Raw genomic sequence first — 26,347 nt, forward strand, 5'->3', positions numbered from 1 at the left:
ACTCGAACTCTCCCTTACTCTCTCTCTTTCTCCCTCTCTCTCTTTTATGATTCTCATCATTTGGATGGTGATCATGTGGGCCACACATTGGCGGGTTTAGATTTGAAATCCGCCACGTTACAAGCACCAACGATGGTGCAAGTTTCACGAGGAAGACGATCGACTGTTCGTGGCATCTATGAATCCAGGGCCCCTTTCTCGATATTGTCTCTTCTAGATGATTTGGATCAGTCCCTAAGAGCTCGTGGAAGCTTTGAATCGAAGCTCTAATGAGATTTTCTCAATGGGTTGGAAGCTTGATGGTTTCGGCTGATTTTCTTGAGCTGTCGTAATAACATGAGAGAAACTCGTTGCCATTCGACTCTCTTATCTTATATGATGCCCTAAACTCTCTCAGAGTTGTCAGATTGAGATTTAATGACCTGGATTCATTTCATTGTTGGGAGATGATTGCAAACAACTCGCACAGCAAAACCAGTCGTTGTTTGTTTTATGGTATAGAGGGAACCCTAAATCACACCGCTATGAATGGAGGGTTGAGAATACTTGAAATGGATGGCTGGGATTGAGGGAGATGAGCACATGTGGATTGCCAGCGAGGCAATAGAAAGGAGGAACGAAAAAAAAATTCCCATTTTTGGAAACCGCTGCACGCAGTTTGATTATGCACGTGTTTGTGCACATGATGGATAACTCAGATCATGATGGCGGTCCTTATAGTGGGCCACTGATCGCACACAATAACAGCCCATTTAAAATGGTTTCGAGCGAGAAACAAAAGAGGAAGGGAATTTCTTTTCGTTATCGGGTTGGGTCGGGTCAAAGCCGATTTGACTGGGGTCTGGGTTTGGTGCACAACGGGTGTACATGCACTGGTGCACACTCATGTAAAAAAGTGAGGTCAACAGCGATGCTCTGTACAATCCACAATGAGCGGTTGGCATCTCCCTGCCAAATTCGAGATGAAGCGCCGAATATATGCCAATTTTACCTGCAAAATTTTTAGTTCTCTTAATATCTTTGGCGGCAACATTTCTTAAATTGCCTTGATTTTTCCAGGATTAACTTCAATTAATCGATGCCTGACAACAAATCCAAGGAACTTTCTTAACGATACTCCGAACGTGCACTTCATCAGTTTCATCTTCAACTGTTTCTTCCTGAGCCGATGAAAGACCGATGAAAGATGTTCACGATGCTCTTCATAATCGCGAGACCGAACTACTAAATCGTCTACGTAGCATTCAACATGTTTGTGCACCATGTCCTGGAAAATATTTTGCATAGCTCTCTGATATGTAGCCCTAGTATTCTTGAGCCCGAATGGCATGACCTTGTAACAATATTCCTTCGTCTTCGGGTGCCATGCATATCTGATTATACCCAGTGTATCTGTTCATGAAGGACATAACTACATACTTTGTTGTACTGTCGATCAACAACTCAGTTATAGGCAGCGAGAAGTCACTTTTTGGGCATGCTTCGTTTAGGTCTTTAAAATCGACGTAGACCTTGATTTGTCTGCTCTTTTTCTTTACAAGGACAATATTAGAGATCCATTGGGAGTACTTTACTTGCCTTATGAAACCGACTTTAATCAGTTTACTTACCTCTTCCTCTATTGAAGGTATCAAGTCGGGGTGGAAGCGTCTCTGTGCCTGCTTGACTGACTTTTCATCTTTAGAGATGTTAAACCGGTGCATTGCCATTGTCGGTTCTAGGCCAGACATTTCTCCGTATGTCTAGGCGAACACATCTTTATTTCTTTTTAATAAATCAACATACTATTCTGTCTCTTCTTTTGGCAAACCAACACTTGTATATGTATTCCGCGACTCATCCTCTGTCCCTAAATTTATTTCTCGCAATGCATCAATAGTCAGTTGTCTTCCATCTTCTATTTGTTCGGGCGCTGTTTCGGGGTGCTTCATTTCTTCATTGCTACTTTTAACTATCTTGGGATTCGTCTCTCTATTGAATATCTACCATGCGTGAATCATATTCACTTGCGTGTATGTAGGGGATGCCCCCAGTTCACGAGATTTTTCCTGTTTCTTTTCATGCACATCAATGGGTACTTGGATACCCTTGCCATTATTCAACCCTGTCGATTTATCACAGTTAAACCCCATACTTTGCATAATCTTTTTGCTTGTTGGACTATATCTTTTAAGATCTTCTAACAAGAGCCTATCGTGGATCATCGATTCACATATTTCTCCTTCTGCTTCCTTTTCTAGCGGTTTATAAAATACGATCGGCTTTGGATTAGTGGAGCTGGTTTGTACACAAAATCTGTTTGGCATAATAGAGAATGGTTTACTCATTTCTGCTCATGTGGCTAGCACTGTATAATTTGATTGCAGAATCTTCATTTGTTCTAGCAATAACAACATTAGGGAGGCTGTCCCGATTGCCTCAAATGCTTTGGAACGAAGTAAAATTTCCTTTTCTTGCCCGCTGTCATGCTTGGCTCTTGATTTTTCGGCTGCCCCCTGCCTTTTTCCTTGGACAGCTTTACCTGTGCGACTTTCCTTTCTATTGTTAGGGCTTCATCACCTCTTAACGACATGTTGTCTTTGTTTATTGTTTCATCTTTCTCTGTCATGAATTTGTTGTAGTAACTTGCATCTGCGAAGAAGGATTTTGCCACTATATATGGCTTCGTGTCGGCCATCACTTTATACTGAAAAACGTTTCTACAATATTTAAATCACTGATGCAATGTAGATGGCACGATGCCATACTAGTGGGGCATCACCGAGCAATACCCCATTTCTTTGATTCTCTTCGTTGCATAAGGGATTCGTGGCATTCCCAGAGTCTTCCCTTGTGCTATTGCAGAGTCTTGCCTTCGTAAGGGGCTGGTTATTTTTCTCCCTGAGTGCACCGTGATCACCACTGCTTTATGTGCGTTTTCTGCTGGGGATCTAGCTGACTCTGTTGATGACTTGTAACAATTATATTGCAACTCTTGCTTCTTCACTTAATCTATGTGCAAGGCCTATACTGCTTTTGTTTGACCCCTTCGCATTTGGCCTCTTCATGAACTATGTGTGAGCAACTTGTGTCTCATGCAGACACCATATTTGTCGTCACTTTCCAACTACGTTCTTCGTCTTTCTCTATCATGATCTCACCCCGATTCATCATTTTCTGAAGTATATTTTTTATCGTGAAACAATTTTCAGTCGGATGTCCAAGCATGCGGTGATAGTGACAGTAATTCTTTTCTTTTGTCTTCCTCACTTCTTTCAGTCATTTCGGTTGTGGCAATTCGATCGTTCCTGCCACTAATAATTGATTCATCATGGGGAGCGTGTCTTCTTTTTCAAACGCATACCCTTCATCGTCGTTATATCGTCTGGGCCGTTTACTAGTCGTCCGACCCATGTAACAATCTCTGTCCTCTCTTATGTCATTTTTTTCCTGCAACAGGGGTCTTCCCTTTTCCTTTCGCTGTTAGTCACATTCGCTGCCACTCGACTCAAACCTCGACGCGTTATTTTTGTCTGAAAAGCGAGCATTTTTCTAGTCATGGCTTCGAGCGCGTGGGCCTTGTTGGTGAGATGACGACTGAGTTTGGCTCATCCTTACCATGAACACTACCGCTTCTCCATTTCCTGATTGTCTCGTCGTCGAAGGGGAAAGAGGATAGGTTGTTCAGGGGGAATTCAGAGGAAAAAAAAGAGAGCCTTTGTTGGACCCCTTAATAAGTCTCGGTGATTTTAATAACTAACAGGAGCATGTCGGGTGTCGGTACTCATGACGAAGTTGTCGCGATAAATCCCAGGGGTGATGGCTGCTTATTAAGGGAGACTTCCCTTTTTCTTTCCGAGTCCATTTCGAAACTATGGTTAGAAGGGCGGGAAAATCCCTTGAAGTATAGGGAATAGTCTCAACCTATTTAGGATAAAGTGGGCAGAACCAACGCAGGATTTCGTTTTGCTGCGTTGCGCATAACTGGCCCTCGGATAGCCCGCAGCGGGATTGGACTTCTCGTTGGAGAGACCGGGCCTTTGCTCTCTTAGCACCATTGTCCATCCTTTGTCACTATTATGTGTTATTGGCAAAGTAGAAATCACTCCGAACATTATCTGTTGCTTTTCGCTTCCAGTCACAGTTGACTGGACTTGCTTCTCGAGCTCCTTAGGTAGTGATCGCATGTTGTTGGTGTACTTAACGACAAATCCATTGGACGTGAAGTAGAAAACCATGTTAACTGGGAAGAAGTCATTGTGATGACGAAAAGAAAAGTACTCGTAAACAAAACAATTCCTCAATCATTCGCATTAAATTGGAACGTACTTTGTTTTGGAGATGAAGGGGGGATGTTCCTGTTGAAAGTTGACATTTTGGCTCCATTATAGCACTAATTGATGATAAATGTTCTTTCGGTTATCCCATTTGTTGATATTAAACATAGATATTCCAACTGGAGATTTTGAGTTCGATCCCCAATAGAGTCATCATTTTGTTTCGCCAAGAAACAAAGTATTGCGGATTGGAACTTCTACATTCAATAATAACAATGGAAATTGAAGAACAAGCATCATCATTCATTTTATTAATTCTGAATTTGTATTACATCTCTCGTGTTTCCCTTGATTCCAAGGTAAAGTACATTTCATCAATGTAATGAAAGAAAAGAAAGTAGTTCAATATTGATTTCGACAGCATTTCAGCTTGCGAAGCATCATCGTAATGATAGAAGAGTTGTGCGGGTTCAAGACTCCCTTGTTCCGTGCTGATATGCTTGGAATACAAATGTGACCGACCAACTCGTGGGATATTCCAAATCTCGCAGGAGAATATCATAGAAATACTCAAATATGTGAATATGTCTGTTGCGCAGGTCTCTGCCCTGCACCACTTTTTGCATCTCTTTATTCTTCTTCTATGCTTCTCCTGTATCGCATCGCGGGATACCCTAAGAAGATCTCAAAGAATCTCTGGAACTCCTCACTTGTGAATGAATCAAATGATAGGTGGAGGGGGGTATTTATAGGCCTCCACATGTGTAAACTGCAAAATCGCACAATTCACTTTTGTTGCGCGACACTTCTGTTGTGCAGTCGCACAACTAATCTTTCTGCACTTTCTGACCATTTTGCACCCAATTCAACATTCTGGCCATTTTCTTTTCATTGCACCGCCGCATAACCCACCTCATTTACGCGGTCGTGCAACAGAATCACATTTTGCATTATAACAACTTTTTGTGCTCCAACAGTGAGAACCATGTTGCAATCATACACCATGGGTGACAATGATCTGAAAACAATTTCTGAACCTGGACATTGGCCCACAAGTGTTTCCAAGCGATGCTCATCAGAACCTATACCGAATGTTCGAAACCCTCATCAGCCATTGAAGTTGCCTTTACTTGTTTGAAAATGGGTGACGATATTTCCAATGCTTCAGTTGTCGCCATTAGTTCCTCAATCAGCATATCGTCCCTTACAAACCACTCATCACTGAGATAATCGGATAAGTCATCATGATTGCCAATATTGCTAAATTATACGGTACTATTAGACTAGGTACCATCTTCTGTGACCTGATCATGCACAATAGGTTTCATAATTGCTTCGACCATGTTTACGGTTAGCTATTCCTCTGAATGATGAATTCTCTAGAATAGTCATGATTGCCCAGCTCTTGACTGAAATGCATTCTCAGTTTCTACTAATTCTCTTCTCATGGCTGTTTGGTGTCACTGTCAACGACGTTTTCTGCGTTCGAATCATTGCTTCGGGGGCAGTTGGGAATTTAGGATGCATGACCCTTTTCCAGACTCCTTTCTGAGTCGATGGAGACGTGGCGATCCTCTGACTCAGAATTCTTAGCCGGCAATCAGGGAGTGGGAACGCTTTCCGCGGTCGATAGGTCTCTCTATTGTTGGTCCTTTTTGGAGTTGTGTGTTCAACCTGCCTTGCTGGCCGAGGTGGAAATTCCACGTCTTAGGCCATTTTGGCACATCAGTTGCATAATGGTGAGACTCGATCGCCATGTTGTGTTGCTCTCGATTGTTCTGCAAAACTTGTGGTTGTTGTATTAGACTGGCATCATCCCGGTCTCGGCTATCACGGCACACCGTGGTAATGACTAGGACTATTCAATCTCTGTAGGTTCACTATAGCCATCTTGATGTCCAGATTAGGCAGGAATGGGTTAGTATCTATTAACATTGCTTCTTTGCATTTTTTCCGAAAATTTCAACAATACGCGATCAATGTTATACTGGATGATGTTCTTAAACAGAACACACTTGTTAGTACAGTGAGAATGCATTCCATGCCATTTACAATATTCGACCTTTTTTAATTCATCGGCTGTGGGTATTTTGTGAGTAGTTGGAAGTTTAATAAACTTTCTTACTAAAAGTATCTCAAATATCTCATATGCTCAGGTGATATTAAAGGTATATATTTTTTTAGCCTTTTACGTTGTTGGTGCAGTTGTTTTTGCTTGACCAACGCTGAGCAAGTGAGTGACTTTTTTACTATTAACTCAGCAATCACAACCTCATAGTTGGGGTCATGATAATATGTTCTGATCAACGAATTCTTTTGCCTAGCTCCTTCATGTAGGAATTCCTCATACCCGGTAACTTTTCTGATTAAATCATACAAATCTGCAAACTCCGTTCAAATGAATTTCTTCAAGAGTTTGTATTCTAGGTTGTCTTGCTCAAGTTATGCAAATTTATCCTCGGTCGTGACGACCTTACACCGTCTTTTCACTCTTTTAAACTGGGTGATGTAACTCTCATGAGATTCCTCAGTCAATTGTCGGAAATGTGCGAGATCGGCCATGGTCATCTCCCTATCATTGGAAAATAACTGGGCATGGAACTTCTCCTCCATCTCTTGCCAAGTATGGACTAAATTTGGCAATAAGTTGAAGTACCAAGTAAAGGTTGCTGTCATTAATGAATGACAGAATAGTTGCAATTAGTGATATTCATTGTTAGCCAGTTCACCACACTGCATAGTAAATCAACCTACGTGGTCGATGGTCGATTTACTAGAATCGTAAGAGAATAGGGAAAAATCCGATCGATGATTCCTTGGAAATGGGTGTTATCGGTCAATCCATTCGGGATAAGGCTTATGGTAAACCGGGATGGTATTGTGGCCGGTGACTTGGCCTACAGCCCCTCGGACTATTTGCATGATCTGGTCATGATCTATCCGCTGTGGTTCAACCATGAGTGGCAAATCAGGACCTACCCGGTTTTGTTTCTCATGAAACAACAATTTCTGAAAAAATGCTAGAAGGGTTCTCCTCCTGACATACGTTGATTTCAAACTTCAGGAACAAAATTCCTGACCTCACGCACTGGTTGCCTGAACTCGATGTGCGATGGAGCATTCTACCCCTCCTGGATTGGGACGAGAGGCGAGCTCCGCTGTAGGGGAGGTATCAGTGGCGAATGAACCATGTTACCAATAGAACTTTCTTCGGTACTATATTGCTTGTCGTAGGTGCTCTTTTGGTGATAATGGCCATGAATCGGTGCATGGCTTCGGTACGGTTAGTCATTCATCCGTTCATAGTCTCAGTTTGAACATGCAATTGCTCTGCCTGAGCATGTACCAAATTTGCCTGAGCTTTCCCAAATTCTTAAACGTGTTGAATACTCATTTGGATATCTCATAATCCAGCCGTTATCTTTTCAAGAGATGTGGTCTGAGAGGTTGATGCCCCCTTCTGGTTCACAGGACTGACTGTCGGACTATTGTTCAGATTCAATGATTCAGGGGCAGCTAGAACCGGCACATCATCAGTTGGAGGTGGTGCGGTTGGTGTTGAGGGTTCAGCCCCAACAATTCAATTGTTTCTTCTATTCATATTTTTGATTGGTCAATTAGCAATGTCGCATCGATAAGTAAAGTAAGACGAGTGTCCCACCGAGCGTGCCAAGAGATGTTGTTGCTATTTCTCTCTCGGCCACGTGATTAGTGCGGCGTGCTAGAATTGAATGTGCAGCTCAATTCAAAGTAAACAACTACAACCCCAAGTGCCAAGATAGGCAGATACATTGGAAATCGACTATATATGACCAAGTTCTAATAAGATCGATCGCCTATTCATCTACTTGCACAATATTATTTAAGATGATCAGGCGATAGTCAAAGATTGGGTTGCGTCTTCTGAAAATGGGTCACACCTTGCCTTTGGTATGAAAGGACTTTTTCTCTTCAGTACAAATAAAACAAAAAAGAAATTCTTACAGTCAGCTGTAGAGAACAACTATAGAATGCTTATCTACATGGAGAACTTCGCTTGATATTCGAACTGAATCCAGCATATTAGCATAGACTTGAATTGCAGCTAAGGTTAATAGCTACTTGATTACCGCTACGGATTACACTAAGGAATGTAAATAGTTAGTAATGGTAAATATTATACTGAGGAATGTAAATGACTGATAAAGATAAAGATTACACTAAGGAATGTAAATGACTGATAATTGAAAGATATATTTGGTTTGGTTTGGTTGGTATGAGACAATTTCTTCACTGAATTCATTTGTTATTTATAGCCTTAACCTGACTATCTATATACTTCCCACATTTTGACGGTTGCTATAACCATTTCAACATTACTTTCTTTCCTTGCTTCTAAACCTGTCATCTGTCCTAGTAACCGCTTCAACACGACCACTCTTTGTTTGACCAGTTTCTCTTAATGGATGACGTGGTAATGATCGATAAACACCAGCTATATTGCTGCTAAATCATCTCCATGTATCTTTGGAGATCTTCAAATATACCATGCAACTCCCTACTGATTTATTTTTTTTTACACACGCACACATACCCCTACACACTCACGCTAGTGGTTCACCACCTATGGGTACTCGAACCCTTGTCCGGGTGTTGAAACTCCCTACTGATTACATGCCATCTTTTCTAACTGGCTCTTGTAGGAATTGACAGAAATAGGGATAAACAAGTAGCAAAAATAAAAGTAGATATGCAAAATCAATTTCCATATTCTCTAAGAACAAGTAAACAGTTTCCAAAAATAAAAATAAAAAATTCTTAAATGAATCTTGTTTGGGCCTTGTGCCCCAACTCTCTATTATTGGCACTCAGTTATTATGTACTAGGTAACGGTAAGTATTCTGGCTGCGTACAACATCAGATCTTGATGCAAAAGGCGATGCCTGGTGCTGTGATTTAAGTATGGATCCAAAAACCAATCTGGTTTTATCGGACCTTGATGGGAACTGGGCCCCAATTTATTGCAATGTTGTCTTGAGTGCCTATTTTCAAATGAAAATGGTGTGTCATCTCACTTGTAATTTTTTTTTTAATTTGCAGAAAATCTGCGACACCAAGGCCTTTATGGAATGCTGCTTCGCAGATTCTAATGACCGTTGGGTACATTGTCATGGCCCTGGCATTGCCAGGATCTTTATACATCGGCTCTATTGTTGTTGGCATCTGCTACGGCGTTCGCATAGCTGTCAGTGTACCAATGGCATCCGAACTATTTGGTCTCAAATACTATGGTCTCATCTACAACATTCTCATCCTGAATCTCCCTCTTGGTTCGTTCCTCTTCTCCGGACTGCTTGCTGGATTATTGTATGATTCACAGGCAACAAAGACAGCCGGAGGAGGCAACACATGTATAGGGGCCCACTGTTACCGGCTCGTGTTCGTGATGATGGCATTTGCATGCATAGTTGGATTTGGATTAGACATTCTGCTAGTGTTTCGGACCAAGGGCGTGTATTCCAGGATTCAAATGAGCAAGAAGTTGAGAAAAGTAGCAAAGGAGCCAGAAGCCATTTAAAGCTGAAGTGTACCGTCTCCAAGTATTATTTTTGTTTCTCAGTATAGCTACGTAATGGTAAATTTCTTTCCTATCAACCGAATGAGAATTACTGGCAGCTTTGGCGTGGTTGTTTGAATGGCTGACTTAGGGTATGGGGGTCTTTCCCTCGCCGGGACATAATATTTCCTTTTTTATTCTCTTTTTTCTTTTTCTTTTATTGAGGCTTGGATTCTTTGTCTTGTTAGATTCCAACAGGTGCATACGCCTGGCCTGTTTGGATACAATCAGATAAGTTACTTTTTAACTTATTTTAAGTCATTAAGTTACTTTTTACACTTAAGTTAGTTTGTTACGCATCATCATAAAAATAATTTAACTTTGAAAACTACTTATTTTATTATTTTTTTTTCATAGATTTTTGACTTATCATTTTTATAGTTTTCTTTCTCTCCGCGGTCCATGTCAAAGGAGTCTCTCTCCCGGTCATTATCCTAGGAGGCCTCACATGATGGATTGTCCCCATCAAAGGTGGGGCCCACATGATGGACCTATTAGAAAAAGTATATTGGAAAATCAAAAATAAATTTATTTAAATTAACACCAGGCTGAATCACGTATAAATACATTGTCCTTAAAGCTTAGTTTGCCCACTTCTCAATTGTTAATGGGTTATAGGTGAATTGCTTTCAGGATAAGACAAGTATTTTCTCTACGATTCTGCATGAAACAATCACGAAGGGATCTTCCTAGGAACTCGATTAATGTAGTTGATCATCTAACAAATTTGAAGAATGGTTGAACCCAGTGACTCAAACAATGTTTGGGCTACTCAACAATTTTCTTAAAAGGAAAATGTTTGGAGAGATCAAATTAGATCTGTTGGACTTGAATTATTCTGGATTAGGATGGTTTAGTTTATATAGCATCTGAGGAGTGGACCGTTGTTACGTGTCATTAATGGTTTAGAATGTTTCTAAAACATTTCTATTAGTTGGCACTAATTTTCGAGCATTTTAGATCATTGGATCATCAAGGCCCGTCCGTTTTGGCTATTAAGGCTACTAGCCGTTCTTAAAACGGTTGACAATTTTGGATTAATGGATCCAACTGTTTCTAGCAGCCTATAAAACCCAGGCTAACTCACACTTCTCTTCTCGCATCATCTCGCAACGGTTCGTGTAAGGTTACAAAGGAGGGACGACTTTGCGACATGATACACATGTGCGAAGTGCAAAGCGTGTCATCTACTGCCACACTGCCCATGCCCACGAGCTCGCGCGCGTGCGCACTCGAATGTGCAAACTAAGCATCTCAGCCTTCATTTCTCCAAGTAAGAATACTACCCACTCAACCACTTATAAACCACAACTTTTCTCCCACTCTTTCTGATGTAGGACTAAAGAAAACATACTGTTTTTTTTTTCAAAATTATTTTGGAGGGAAATTGAAAATTTTAAAATATTTTATTTATTTTTAAACCAAGATTTCAACAATCTCCCACTTGGGTTTTAACATAAATAGTAGAAATTTCTGCCAAAGATGGCTCTTATGCATAGAGAAAGATATCTTATGATTTGAATATTTCCTTAGTGTAAGTATTTTAAAGTTTTGTCGAAATCTCTAATAATCGCAACTTTGAACCAGTTATTCCTAAATGACACAACTGAAGATACCACACACATAATAATATCTACATTATGTAAGTTCATTTACATTACTCGCTTATTACTTTAATGGCCATGTGCTTATCTTATTTCATGAATGATCTTAAAGCCATGTTTGGCTGTCACACCTTAAATTTGGAAACCAGGCTCACAAAATTCCCGATCGTCAAATCTGGCGTCGACAATCTTCATAGTATCCCATTCTCGGCTCGCGGCACCTATATACCAGGTTCCGATCTTGGGATCTTATAAGGAGAATTTTTAATATAAATTCATTTCATAATGAGCATAACCATAAGCATAGCCCACGAACAAGAACAAGAACATCATTACAAAATCCACTATAATCAAAATCTTTAAAGTATAATGCATAAGGGCACTGGGATCTTACAAGGAGAATTTTCAATATAAATTTGTTTCATAATAAGCATAACCATAAGCATAACCCACGAACAATAACAAGAACATCATCACAAAATCCACTATAATCAAAATCTTTAAAGTATAATGCATAAGGGCAATACAATGATAATATCGGGACTCTAAAAGCTCGGCTGCACGCTCTTGCTGTTGCTCAGCTATGTCATAGCGTCACCTGCATGCAACGGTCGTGCATAAGCTTATAGAAAGCTTATAGGGTGGTGAAAGTTTGTGCGCAAGGTAGAAATGCAAGTATGCAATATCAGAGTAATGCGGAATGATGGTAAGTCCATAAATGATATCAGCCATACCAAGGCTATGCGATACAAGGCATGAATGCTATCGGCCACACCAAGGCCATGTGATGCAAGGCCTACATGGCCACTGTCATATGCGAGATGCAGCTCAAGCAAGCCAGTCCTCATCTGAATCCACATATCAATATAGCTCATCTCTGAGATACCACCGGAGTCTAATACACTCTACACCAGATCGCCGCCCCAACTGGACGCGCAATCATGCAAGTGAAAGAGACCTCACTACCCACCTGACTAGTAGTCTTCCAATATCTGCCTAACACGTCGGTAGTGGACCCATTTACGAGCTAGTCAGACTCAGCCTAGCATTGCCCCTACTCTCGGGCAGGTAAGGCCACACCCCCTTCCAACCGACTACGACACAGTAGGAGACACGGCCTAATGGTATTCGGCACTCGTGCGCTCTTACCTCCACTCGGTCTCGACGTTGGAGCATCCTCTTGGTATTATAAGGGTTTGGAGACTTTTACCCTTGGACATCTATGGTGCCCCCGTGCTTTGACAAGTATTTCCGGTATCTAATCCTACCGTCCACGCTATACCTACGGAGGTTACAGCCCTGATGTATTTAGGGCGTATAGTAATCATAACACACAGTGCAAGATGCATGAGTCACATAATCCAGTCATGCATCAATCCTGCACATACCGTGTGCTCATGTGGGACAACTCCGCCTATCAGGGAGTCCCATAAACAACCTACCCAATGGCATAATGCTATGATTAGTCACTCCTCGTAACAAGCATGTAAATGATGCATATGTGTAAGCCTCGTATCTTAGACCGTACCGTTCCATAGGCTTCCGCGGTCTTTCCGGTCGAATTCCGGCAACCTTCGACCTTTACCCGGTATTTGCGCGCGACCTGGATTCTCATGCCATCAACCCGAGTCGACTCAACCCAGGGCTTATACCTTAGCGACCGCGTCGTCGCCGCGATTCTGATGCCGCGACTCGCGCGCTGATGCTATGCTCTGGTCGGGAGTTGTGGGCCAGCGTTCGGTGCGAGGAAACGCCGCTCGTGCGAATCCCGAGAGAATCTCTACGAGGTGTCACATCAATCCCATCAATCCCATCATATCAAGTACACATCACTTTTCACCCTTTCCCAAGCAAGCCCCAAAGTCAAAAGTTCTTACACAAACCCATACCTCTCTTACAACTTTTGCCAAAAAAGTCAAAAATCTCTTACACCCCCATCCCTCTCTCCCATCCATCACTCCATCACCCATCACTCCCCCTCTCTCTCTCCCTTACAAGTCTCTCTCATTTTCAAGCTCTCCCTTAAGCAAGAATTCATACGTATGAGCCTCTCCCATTTCCTCCCAAGCTACATGTGTGGCCCACCTTTCCATCCTTAGATCTCTCATCTCAACTATCCATTTCTCATCTTCCTCCATCAAAGAGAAGCACAAGGAGCTAAGGAAGCCAAGGGAGCAAGAAGATCAAGCGGTGGGTGCCTTGATAGGGTAGATTTTGATATTTTTAAGATGGGCCAAGTGAGGCCAACCGATTAATGGTTGGATCTCACTTTGGACCCTAAGATGTGGCCGATGGCCCACTTGGATCACCATGATCATTCCATAATGGGGCCATTCTCCATGGACCCCATCATGATGTTTGTTTTCTTGCATATTTAGGGTCATCTAGACCGTTTAATTTGGTGGAGATGGGATCTCCACCGTTGGATTTAATTTTAATGGGCCACATGTAATGGGACCCACTTGATGTATGATTTAGTGCAAGGGAGGGCCCATAGTGCCGGGGTCCCTCCATCACGCGGATCTCATCCTCTATCTCTCTCTCTCCCTCTCTATTTCTCTTTTTATGCTTGATGATAAGAAGGTTGTGTGGCCCACTTGAATGGACCCCACCACAAGGTATGTGTTCCATCCAAATCACCTACAAGTGGGGCCCACTGTGCATGTATTGCACCACACCATCCATCAGTGGTGGCCCACATGAGGAGGCCCACCTAGCTCGGCAGAGAGTCCAACGTCCAGGGACGCTGGACGTTTTTTTTTTTTGGAAAACACAAATAGTTTGTTTTCAAGCCAAGGAGGGTGGTCAGGTCCCACCTTGATGTATGTATTAAATCCATGCCGTCCATTCCTTTTCCATGCTTATTTTAAGCGTTAAACCAAAAGATGGGACCAATCAAACTTTCATGCGGGCCATGGTACGGCAAACGACGGGTTTACCATTGAATTTTCCCTGATTGTTTCTATACGCCGAAACAGGCCCAATATTGGGCTTGTTTTGCTTGTCAGGAGCTATGGAGGGCTATTGGACGGAGTGGATCGCCTAGATGTGGACCCCTCCTGCGAAAACCACTGAAAAATAAAAATAAAAAAATAATAATAATAATCAAGCACACAGCAACTGCTACTGCTGTGTCAGGCGGCAGCAGGTGCTGCCTGCGCCAGCGTGGGCCTCACCTTGATGTTTATAAACCATCTAAACCGTTCATAGGGTGGGCCACCCCCTGACATGGGCCCACCCCAAAAATCAGCGTGATCCAAGACTCAGGTGGCCCATACCATATGGAACAGTGGGATTGAACCTCTACCTTTGAAATCGTTTTTGGGTCCACAGAAGTTTTGGATCAGGGTGAAATTTGTTTTCACCCTTCATCTAGGCCCACGTGGCCTTATCAACGGCTTGGATGGCAAATCAACATTTCGGTGGGCCCCACATGGAGCCCACACAGTTGTATGTGTTTCATGTCCACCGTCCGCCTGGACGGTGGAGCCCACTGTGATGGCATGTGTGCTGTGTGCGTGTGTGCTGTGTGCGTGTGTGTATAGTTATATATATTTATATATATATATATATATAATATCATATTATATATAATATTATATGTATTATATATATATATTATATATTATATCTTATTTAATATAATGATGATGGGAGGCCCACCTCAATTACTTGTGGCCCATGATTGAGGCCCACTTTGATGTATATGCAAGGCCCATGGGTCGAGGCCCATTAAAAATGTTTTGGGGCCCATGGGTCGAGGCCCATTAAAAATCTTTTGGGGCCCATGGGTTGAGGCCCTTTTAATGTACATTTGGGGTCCCATTGGGGTGGCCCATTTGCTACTCATAAGGCCCATAAGATCAGGCCCATTTGATGCACTCTAAGGCCCACGGGTTATAGCCCATTGCAATGCACATAAGGCCCATTGGTGCGGCCCATTGATGTGGCTCACTTGATGAACACGAGGCCCATATGATACGGCCTATTTGAAATATTGAAGGCCCAATGAGATATACCTGAGGTTCATTGCAATGTGCAGACCCAACGTGATTTATGTAATGATGTTTACATCAGGGCTATGCCTTGGGAGCAATGTTGGTTTGACGTCCACATTGTAAGTATAGTGTTGGTTCAATGTCCGCATTATGCCTTTCCCGAGGGCCCATTGTTAGGCCCATATGTGTAATGTGTAGGCCGTCTAGGCCCATCTTCATTATGAACATCATCCACCCCATATAACATGTTTAATTCCATGATTCATGATCATATGCATCATATGTATGCTTGATATGAGAAATGACTGATCATAGCATATGCCTTCGGGCAGATTGTCTAGGGGCCCCGTACAGGGGGTGTTGCCCTACATGAGCGCACGATACGCGCAGGATTGTTATATGACTGGATAGTGTGATTCATGCATTCGCATTGTGTGATATGGTTACTGTACGCCCTAGCGACATCAGGGTCATAGCCTCTACAGACGTATCGTGGTTGGCAGGATTGGATACCGGAAATACTGTTCTACATGGGGTGCGATAGATATCCCTGGGTGAAAGTCCCTAAACCCTTATGGTACCAGGAGGTTGCTTCAACGTCTAGACCGAGTGGATGCATGAGCGCTGAGTGCCGATTACCAGACGGTTGCGCTTTCCACTGTGTCGTGGTCGATTGGAAGGGGGTGCGGCCTTACCCGCCCGAGAGTAGGGGGCAATGCTAGGCTGAGTCTGACCAGCTCGAGGAATGGGTCCGCTATTGACGAGCCGAGCCCGATATTGGCAGGCAGATAGTGAGGTTTTTTCCACTCACCTTATTGCGCTCGATGGGGCGGCAATCTGGCTTGGAGTGTACTAGACCCCGGTGATATTCCAGATTTGAGCCGTATTGACATGTGGACTTAGATGAGGATTTGTATGCTTGACTTGCATTTCGCATTACATGGCCTTGGTATGGCCGACATCATTCTTTGCACCGCATGGCCTTGGTACGGCTAATGGGATTCTTAGCATTCATCAGCATGTTCCGCATTACTCTGATACTGCATAACTACATTACCACCTTGAGCATACACTTTCACCACCCTCTAAGCTTTCTATAAGCTTATGCACGACCGTTGCGTGCAGGTGACGTTGGATCGCAGCAGCGCTGAGGCTTGGGCGCTGGCTGATCTTTTTGGAGCTTTTGGTCTATCATCATTGTATTTCCCTTATGCTCATTGTACTTGTAAAGTTTTTTATTATAGTGGAAATGTAATGGAGTTTTTGGTTGTTGTTTGTGGGTTATGCTTTTGGTTATGCTTGTTACGAATCAAACTGATGTTGAAAATCCTCCTTGTAGCATTCTAGGATCGGAACCTGGCGAATGGGCGCTGGGAGCCGAGAATGGGATTCTACGGAGGCTGTCGGCGCCGGATTCGGCAATCGGGAATTTTGTGAGCCCGGTTTTCGAGTTTGGGGCGTGACAATATGGGCATGTATCATGATGCTATGCTATCACATACTCATAGTCGGAATCGATAATCGGCCTATCGACAAGGCGGGGTCCATGGAAGGACAGCGGATCTGATCTATAATGTGAAGATCAGTCCTCAATAGTAGATATACCAACTCTGATACCACATATTCATCCATCTTCAGCAAGGGTGAATCACGCAATAAGTGGGCTTCCTTACCCACCCTATTATAAAGCTGGCTGGGCTATCAATGGGGCCCAAAAGGTATAAATGGGTTACCATTAGTGGGGGCCCAATAATTTGGGATAGCCCAAAAAGGTGAGATGGATCATACTTGTACTAGTGGGGGCCTATCAATTTGGGTTAGCCCACAATAAGGGGAGATAAGAGCAGGCCTAACAATGGGCCCTAGGGAAGATTACAAGGTGGGCATTTAATCGCCATTGCTTTTATAATGTGGACATTTAACCATCATTGCTCCCAGAGCCTTAGCAAGGCTCGTAGAATCTATCTCATGATTGGGGCCCAAGGCCTTATACTAGATAGGACAATATTTGGGTATCATAAACATTACTATATACATCATGGTGGGTTTACACATCATAATGGCCTCACCACATAGGCCTCTCATATATCATATTGGGCCTCACCATATGGGCCTCTCATACATTACATTGGGTCTCATATACATCACAATGGGCCTCACTTAAGGGCCTCATATACATCTCACTAGGCCTCACACAAAGGGCCTCATATACATCACAATGGGCCTCATCAAAGGCCTCATATACATCCCATTGGGCCTCACACAAAGGCCTCATATACATCACAATAGGCATCACCAAATGGGCTACATATACATTATATTGGGCCTCGCACAAGGGCATCATATACATCACATTGAGCCTCACTCAAGGGCCACATATACATCATATTGGGCCTCACACAAGGGCCTCATATACATCACATTGGGCCTCACATAAAAGGCCTCATAAGGCAGCCCATGGTTCAACCAAAGTAGATGGGCAACAATGTAAATACATCAAAGTGGCTCTGCATAATGGGCCTTAACCGGATGGCTTGGATACACTATACACATCATGATGAGCCTGCACATGTAGCAGGTGGGCCTACACAGTCCAGATCGACCCCATCAAGTGGGCAACATGGATATACAAAGCATACATCATTGTGGGGGTCCACGTCCCAAGGACGTCCGGATGACATGGATGAAACACCCACATCAGGTGGGGTCCATGGGCGGACGGAGTGGATACAACACTAACATCATGTGGGTCCCACCGTCCGGGGACTGATGGTGTGGATACACACATATCATCAAGGTAGGCCCCACATATCATCGTCCAGGGATGGACTCTGTGAATTTACAACACATACATCAAGGTGGGCCCACCCCCACACATGCAGCACATGTGGTGTCACCCCCAAAATCGGAAACTGGGCTCACAAAATTTTTGATCATCGAATCCGGTGCCGACAGCCTCCATAGTACCCTATTCTCGGCTCTCAGCGCTCATACGCCAGATTCCAATCCTAGGATCCTACAAGGAGGATTTTGATGTACATTTATCTCGAAAGAAGCATAACCATAGGCATAACCCATAAACAACAACAACAACCAGAAACATCACCACATATCCACTATAATCAAAACTTTAAGTACAATGTGCATAAAGGGAAATACAAAGATAATAATGATAGAAACTCTAGAAGCTCTGCGGCACGCTCCTGCTCCTGCTTAGCTATGACCTAGCGTCACCTGCACGCATCAATCGAGCATAAGCTTATAGAAAGCTTAGAGGGTGGTGAAAGTGTGTGTGCAAGGTAGCAATGCAAGTATGCAATATCAGAGTAATGCGAAATATGCTAGCGAGTCCATGAATACTATCAACTCTACTAAGCCTATGCGATGCAAAACATGAATGCTATCGGCCATACCAAGGCTATGCGATGCAAAACATGAATGCTACTGGCCATACCAAGGCCATGCGATGGGAGACCTACGTAGCCAAATGTCATATGTGAGATGCAATACAAGCATGTCAGTCCTCATCTGAATCCACATAATAATACAACTCATCTCTAAAATATCACCGGGGTCTAGTACACTCTAAACCATATTTCCGCCTCATCGCGCGCAACAAGGTGAGTAGAAGAGACCTCACTATCCGCCTGCCAATATCGGGCCTGACTCGTCGATAGCGGACCCACTCCTCAAGCTGGTCAAACTCAGCCTAGCTTTGCCCCCTCTTCTAGGGCAGGTAAGGCCGCACCCCCTTCCAACCGACCACGATATAGTGAGAGACGTGGCCTATGGTATACGACCCTCGTGTGCTCATACATCCACTCTGTTTAGACGTTGGAGCGTCCTCTTGGTACCATAAGGGTTTAGGGAATTTCACACAGGGGCATCTATAGCACCCCATGTAGAGAAAAGATTTTCGATATCCAATCCTGCCATCCGTACTATACCTGTGGAGGCTATAGCCCTGATGTCGTTAGGGTGTACAACAATCATAAAACACAATGCAAGATGCATGAGTCACACAATCCAGTTATGCATCAATCCTGCACGTACTGTGCACTCATGTGGGACAACTCTACTTATCAGGGAGTCCCAATAAATAATCTGCCCAATGACATGTGCAATTATCAGCCACATCTCATAACAAGCATGCAAATGATGTGTATGGGCATGTATCATGAAGGTATACTATCGCATACTCATAGTCGGCATTAATAATCGGCCTATACACAAGGCGGGGTCCATGGAAGGACAATAGATCTTATAACACGAGGGTCAGTCCTCAAGTGTGGACATACCAAATTTGATAGCACAGATCCTTTTGTTTACGGTGAGGATGAATTCTCCTCATAACTAGGTTGAGCCTAGGTGGCCTACCTATAAACATAAGGATCCGGAACGGGCTTCGTTCACCATACTATCATATGGCCCACTAGATGCTCTAAGGGGCCTAAATAAGTCCTAGATGGACTCTAAGATTAACATAATTCTATTAACCACTAATGGGGGCCCAACTCATTTGAGTTAGCCCAATGCGAATGGATGGATCATGCAAAATATCAATGGGGCCCAATGATTAAGGTTAACCCACTTAGAGAAGGACGAGAATGGGCTTAACAAAGGCTTAAGGGAAGGTCACAATGTGGACATTTAACCATCATTGCCCATTAATGTGGACATCTAACCAACATTGCTCCCATGGAATGGCCCACATAGAGCCAAATGTATAGTGGGGCCCATGGCCTCACTCAAGGGCATAATCTACATTGTATTGAGCCTCACTCGTGGGCCTCACATACATTACATTTGAGCCCCATACATCGGCCTCATGCACATCACAGTGGGCCACATCCCATGGGCCGTATATACCTCCTGATGGGCGACATTCCATGGGCCATATACATCATAATGGGCCACATTCCATGGGCCTCATAGACATCAAGTGGGCCGCAACAATGGGCCTCATATAAAATTGGGCCTCACACATGGGCCTCATATACATCAAGTGGGCCCATCGTCCTGGCGGCACTATCTACACCACTCATCTATTTATAAAGATTATTTTAGAGCATTACCCTAAAAAAATGTATCATATCGGGAGATCATTTGGACCGAACCACAAATAGCAGTGGAGATAATGATTTTCACTGTTTAGAACTTCCAAGGCCCACCATAACGTTTATTTTCCATTCTGTTCATAAGGTTACAAAGACTTGAATTGAGAGGAAACAAATTTCATATAGATCCAAAACTTTTATGATCCCTAAAGGATTTCAATGGTAGGCGTTCAATTCTTCACTGTTTTCTACAGTGTGGTCCACCTGATAGATCTGCCTCGTTTTTAGTCTCAAGCCGTAAGATGAGCTCGCTGGTTGGATGGACGGTTTGGATGTAACACATACATCATGGTGTGGCCCATGGGACTTGCTAATGTCAGTCAGCAGTGGGACCCACCATCCTTAAAAACGGATGGACGGCAGGGTATAATACGCACATCAATGTGGCCCCGCCTGTCCAGACACAAACGGATGGCTAGGATATAGAATACGTACATCAAAGTGGGTCTCATCTGTCCCCCGTGGGAAATAGATGGACGACTCGGATTAACAGATACATCTTGGTGACATACATCGTCCAGACAGTTGGACAGTGTGGATGTAAGGTAAATACATCATGGTGGGGTCCATTGTCCCTGTTGGATGGTGCTGGACTCCACACATGTGGGTCCCACCATCTAGCCAGGTGGACGGTGTAGATACAACACATACGGGGTGGGTCCCACCCGTCCAGAATGTTGGATGGTGTGGATAAGACCCATACATCTGGTGGGTTCCACTGTCCCATCTGCTGGACGGTGTGGACACCATACGTGCCAGGTGGGTCCCACCGTCCCAAACAGTGGACGGTGTGGCTACACAAAGCATACATTATGGTAGGGTCCACTTGGGTGGACGGTCCAGCTGAAAGATTGATTGACGGCATGGAATGAGACCCACAGAACTTGCTGACCTCACAATAGCTGCTAGCTGCGTGGGTCGCATAGAACTTGCTAACGTCTCCAACAACTGTTGGGTCCCACAGAACTTGCTGACGAATATACAACAGTTATATAGCTGTGTAGGTACTCCAGCCAATCGGCTTAACAGCATGGTGGGTTCCACGTGTGGCCCACCAGCTCGGATAAGGCTAATATTTGTGCTTTCCTGTCTAAGCCCACCATCTGGATGGTCAGGGTGAACTTCTTCAGCAGTTGGGGTCCATACAGGTGGATGGCATGGATAAAATACATACATCATAGTGGGATTTCCACCGTCCACACCGTAGATCTAATCCGTTCTTCTAGATGGGCCATTAAACAGGGAGAGAGAGAGAGAGAGAGAGAGAGAGAGAGAGAGAGAGAGAGAGAGAGAGAGAGAGAGAGACGCGTGTGATGGAGGGACCTCGGCACTATGGGCCCTCCCTTCCATGCATTACAACATACATCAAGTGGGTCCCATTACATGTGGGCCCACCAATCAAAATCAATGGTGGAGATCCCTTCTCCACCAAAATGCAAGGTCTAGATGACCCTTTTCATATAAGGAAATTAAACATCATGATGGGGTCCATGGAGAATGGCCCCATCATGGGATGGATATATGAATCATGGTGGGCCATCAGCCACACCTAGGGTCCAAAGTGAGATCCATACCATCAATCGGTAAGCCCCACTTGGCCCATCATCAAAACATAAAATATAAGCCTATAAAACACCCACCATTGGATCTTCTTGGTTCGATGGAATGCCAAACTTCTTGGCTCTCTCTTTGATGGAGGTTGATGAAGGTTGGAGGGTTAAGATGGGAGATGAGAGGGGTAGGAAGTGGGCCACACACAAAGCTCTCTCTCCTTGGAAGTGCTTGGACATCCACCTCTCTTAGTTGCTTGGGAGAATGGGTGGAGAATGAGAGAGAGAGAGAGGATGTAAGAGAGGTGATGGGTGTGATTGATAAGTGTACTTGACTTGAGAGTTAACTTAGGTAGGTTGCTTGCCTTGGGGAGAAAGAAAGCATGGGCTAGAGATGGGATGTGTACTTGACTTGACTTGATTAATTGATGGGATGAGTCGTAGAGATTCTCTCGGGATTACAAATGCACGACATTTCTTCAAGATAAACGCAGGCCGACATCTCTTGGCCTGGGTATTGCATCAGTGTGCAAGACGCGACGTTGGAACCGCGGTGATGGCATAGTCGCAATGGTACAAGTCTCAGGTCGAGCCGACTCCGATCTACGGGATACGACTTAGGGTCATGCGCAAACGTTGCCTACAGATCTCAGGTTGTTGGAGTTCGATGGGGAGGATCGCAAGAGTCTACGGAACGGTACGATCTAGGATACGGGCCTTACATGTGGGGTGGGTCCCATGTCCTGAAAATGGACGGACGACAAGAATAAAACCCATACATCATGTTGGGTCCACGTCCCTGTTGGATGGTGGAGATCCCACACGTGCAGGGTGGGTCCCATCCTCCCAGGGATGGACGGCTTGGATAAAATACATAAATCAGGTGGATCCACATGTGTGGGACCCACCAGCTTTGGATCAGCTGATATTTGTGCTTTTCCCCTCAACCAGGCCTGCATGGTTTGTCCAACCATGCAGGCCCAATCTGGGTAGCAAGATGGGCCCTATTTACTAATGGTGGGTGTCCCACTACTTGGACAATTAGGATAAGATACATACATCATTAGGTGGGCCATCATACAAGGAGAGAGAGAGAGAGAGAGAGAGAGAGAGAGAGAGAGAGAGAGAGAGAGAAGACGGTGGTGGTGTGTAACGTCTCAGAAAAATCTGTATAAAAATTCGAGTATCACCTCAGGCAAAAATCACTAAGGATTGAATTTTATAGAAATTAGGCAAAAATTAATTAAGTACTAAACTGAATTAATCGAGGAATTAGCTCGAGCCACTTTCTATACGAATTGCAAGACCTAAAACCATTAGGATCGCTAACCCGACATTACCTAGAAACCTAGGATCAATCTTAAAACCTAGTTGCTCTCGGGAGCACATCAAAACTCTATATCGGACCTGGACTGCGCGTCGAAAGTCCGATAACCGTGAAATAATAAGGTTATGACCACCTTACTGGGCTTCATAACCACCACGGGAATTGAGTCCAAATAGTATCCAGAAAAGCACAACTTGAGCTTGGAGCGAAGTGTGTGAGAAACGTGAATATCCTCAGAAAATGAACTCAAACTTAAGTGAATTGGGCCATTCGCTTAGCCGAATTTAGGGTTTCAGACAGTCAAATTCTGACCCAACTACACCCTTGGATCAAGGAAATTTCTTTGCACCCATTGGTATACTTAGTGGCCCTGATCGAGAGACGATGACCGTCGAACTGAAACAGGTCCTTCACGATCGAGCTACAAATCCAATTGGACCAAAATCTTAACCTGGCGTAGATCTATTGTCAGGGAACTTTCTTCAGACCGTATGCGAGCAATGGACCTCCAGATGAGCTCCGTTGGCCCGAAACAACCATCCTTTCACTATGCCCTAAGTATACCATGGCCATGGGGCTATTGACATCACTTCTGGGCCTATATAAGGACCTAAACCCACCCCTCTCTCATTCCATACGAATTTTCCTAACGCTAGGAGAGATAAGAGAGAAAAGAGGAGGAAAGAGTGAGGAGAAGAGAGAGAGTTCAGGAGATCATTATTGGGATTCATTCCCACTGCTCCTTGTGTTGAATCACCACCCCACCATCGCTACACCGTCGATTCTAGCTTCGATTTGGGTAAGGAATCCTAACCCTAATCTCGTTCTTGGAATCCAAATAAAGGAATTAGGGAAATAGATAACTTATTTCAATGTTTAGGTAGCCGTTATGCCGTAAACAAGGACGTGGTGTACGAACCGAGTTCGTATCGAGCGTGCCGATGAAAGGTGCGGACTATAAATGTTTAGGTTATGGTTTTCTAGGCCTTCAATGTCAGCAATGATTTATGTCTGACTTGATTGCTACCATATGATCTTAGTTACGACGTTTTCGATATATCGTGTATGTGTAAACTAGGTTGTATACTAAAATGCATTCCATGTGTTTGTTGAAATGTTTGAATGAATAGGAATTATGATTTATACTTCCCATGACTATTAATCTAGAATTTATGTTTTTTGTATGTATGACAACTCCTTGGTGAAAGGACTTGCCTGATATATGTTATAACTAATTTATTAGATGTATGTTAAAATGTATAGTCTAAGTGTCTGATAAAATGCCTGAATGAGAAATTATTTGTGGAAATGTATTTAATGAGGGTGTTGAGATAGGTTTCTCAGTTACCTTATCTATAGTTACAGTTTCCTTCATGCAACCTATCTTGCTACTATGTGATTTATGGATGAAATGCCTATGTATGTTAACATGTACAATATGATTGTTAAAATGCCCGAATGGAAATTGTATTTGAATTAGTTGTTAAATGCTGTTCTGACTATCAAATATGAATGCGTATTATATTTGAGTATGATTGAGACTAATGCGTAGTCCAGGCAATCAGTAACGACTTCCGATCGAGTGGCGGAACTAACCTCACCACAACGGACATGTTTGATGAATCCGGTCGTATGGTGATTATCGACAGTGGTTAGGCCACGAGGAGTGTATATGCGCTCCATGTTGATTAATTTAGTGTGCGCTCGTACCAATCGAATTTGTGAAGTAACCTGATTGTCCTAATGCGTGTTTACCATGTATGGACCCTACTGCTTGAATCTAAGGTACAACTTACCAATGTCAAGCCCGTTTCAACCATGGTATCAATCTGCTAAGACTCATGAGCTAGGCATGGTGGTATGGGACACCGTGGTCGAGCTGTCGGCCTACGCTGGGGTGACGAGCCTCCCCATAGTGACCAGTGAGCAACCCATATTTGTGAGCCGAATACGGTGGTATGGGACACTGTATTTGAGCTGTCGGCCTACGCTAAGCTTCCCGTAGTGACCTTGAGTATAAACCAGGCTTATGTCGAGGTGACGAGCCTCCCATAGTGACCTGAACTTACCTATTCACTGCTTTTCAAATCAGGGGTGATGTTGCCCTATAACTTGCCTATCGTATGTGATTAACTAAGATTGACGACCCTAGATGGATCATTGTTTGGGTAAATGATATAAAGGGAGGTACCTTAGCTTCCCGAGTCTACTGTATAAATAGGCCTAATCAAGAACTCAGCTAACATGTGTATGCACCGCATTGCATATGCCTTGGTGATGAAGGCACAGTGGGAGTAGCATGTGCGACCGTGAGATGGTATCACTGAGGGAGTGCAGGTGAGGGCATGCATCATCATAACATATCATTCCTGCATTAGCAAGAGTACTTAGGACATGATTGTTGTACTGCTTTATCATTACTGCTTGACCGAATTGATAACATGTTAACCTTTGCATTATAGCTCCACTGAGTTGATCACTCACTCCCACTCTGGGATGGTGTTTTCAAACACCAACCAGACTCTGATTTGGATGCAGGTAGCGATGTGGCTTACATGACGGAGTCGGACTTCATGGATGAGGAGGAAGAATTCTCTTATATGCAGCTATCAAGCGGGTCTCAGTAGACCTTGTTCTAACCGACGGGATTACAGGGATACGAACTAGTTGGACATTACACTTTGTTATTCTATATATTTTGGAATAAACATGTATATACTCAGCCTGGTGACATGATCATACTCTAGGGTTTATAACCACTTATATACTTTATATATCTATCATAGTCTTCCGCTTGCCAAATGTAATCATCTCTGGAGTATGACATGCTAATTTAGTGTAATCTCATTCATGTTTAATGCACTAATACGGACAACTTTTAATCATCATTATTTGTATT

At 43.5% G+C, this 26,347-nt stretch overlaps 1 protein-coding gene across 1 annotated transcript in view; it reads left to right on the forward strand.

Annotated features, from left to right (window-relative positions):
- Positions 1–10,135, forward strand: part of LOC131237190 (protein NUCLEAR FUSION DEFECTIVE 4-like) — a 44,679-nt gene extending 34,544 nt beyond the window's left edge. The window contains exon 3 of the mRNA XM_058234861.1: positions 9,336–10,135. Coding sequence (XP_058090844.1) covers positions 9,336–9,813 — 478 coding nt within the window. The 3' untranslated portion in view covers positions 9,814–10,135. The remainder of the gene's footprint in view (positions 1–9,335) is intronic.
- The last annotated feature ends 16,212 nt before the right edge of the window (positions 10,136–26,347 follow it).

This window comes from Magnolia sinica, chromosome 2 (assembly GCF_029962835.1).
Source record: "Magnolia sinica isolate HGM2019 chromosome 2, MsV1, whole genome shotgun sequence".
In the NCBI taxonomy this organism is placed as follows: domain Eukaryota; kingdom Viridiplantae; phylum Streptophyta; class Magnoliopsida; order Magnoliales; family Magnoliaceae; genus Magnolia; species Magnolia sinica.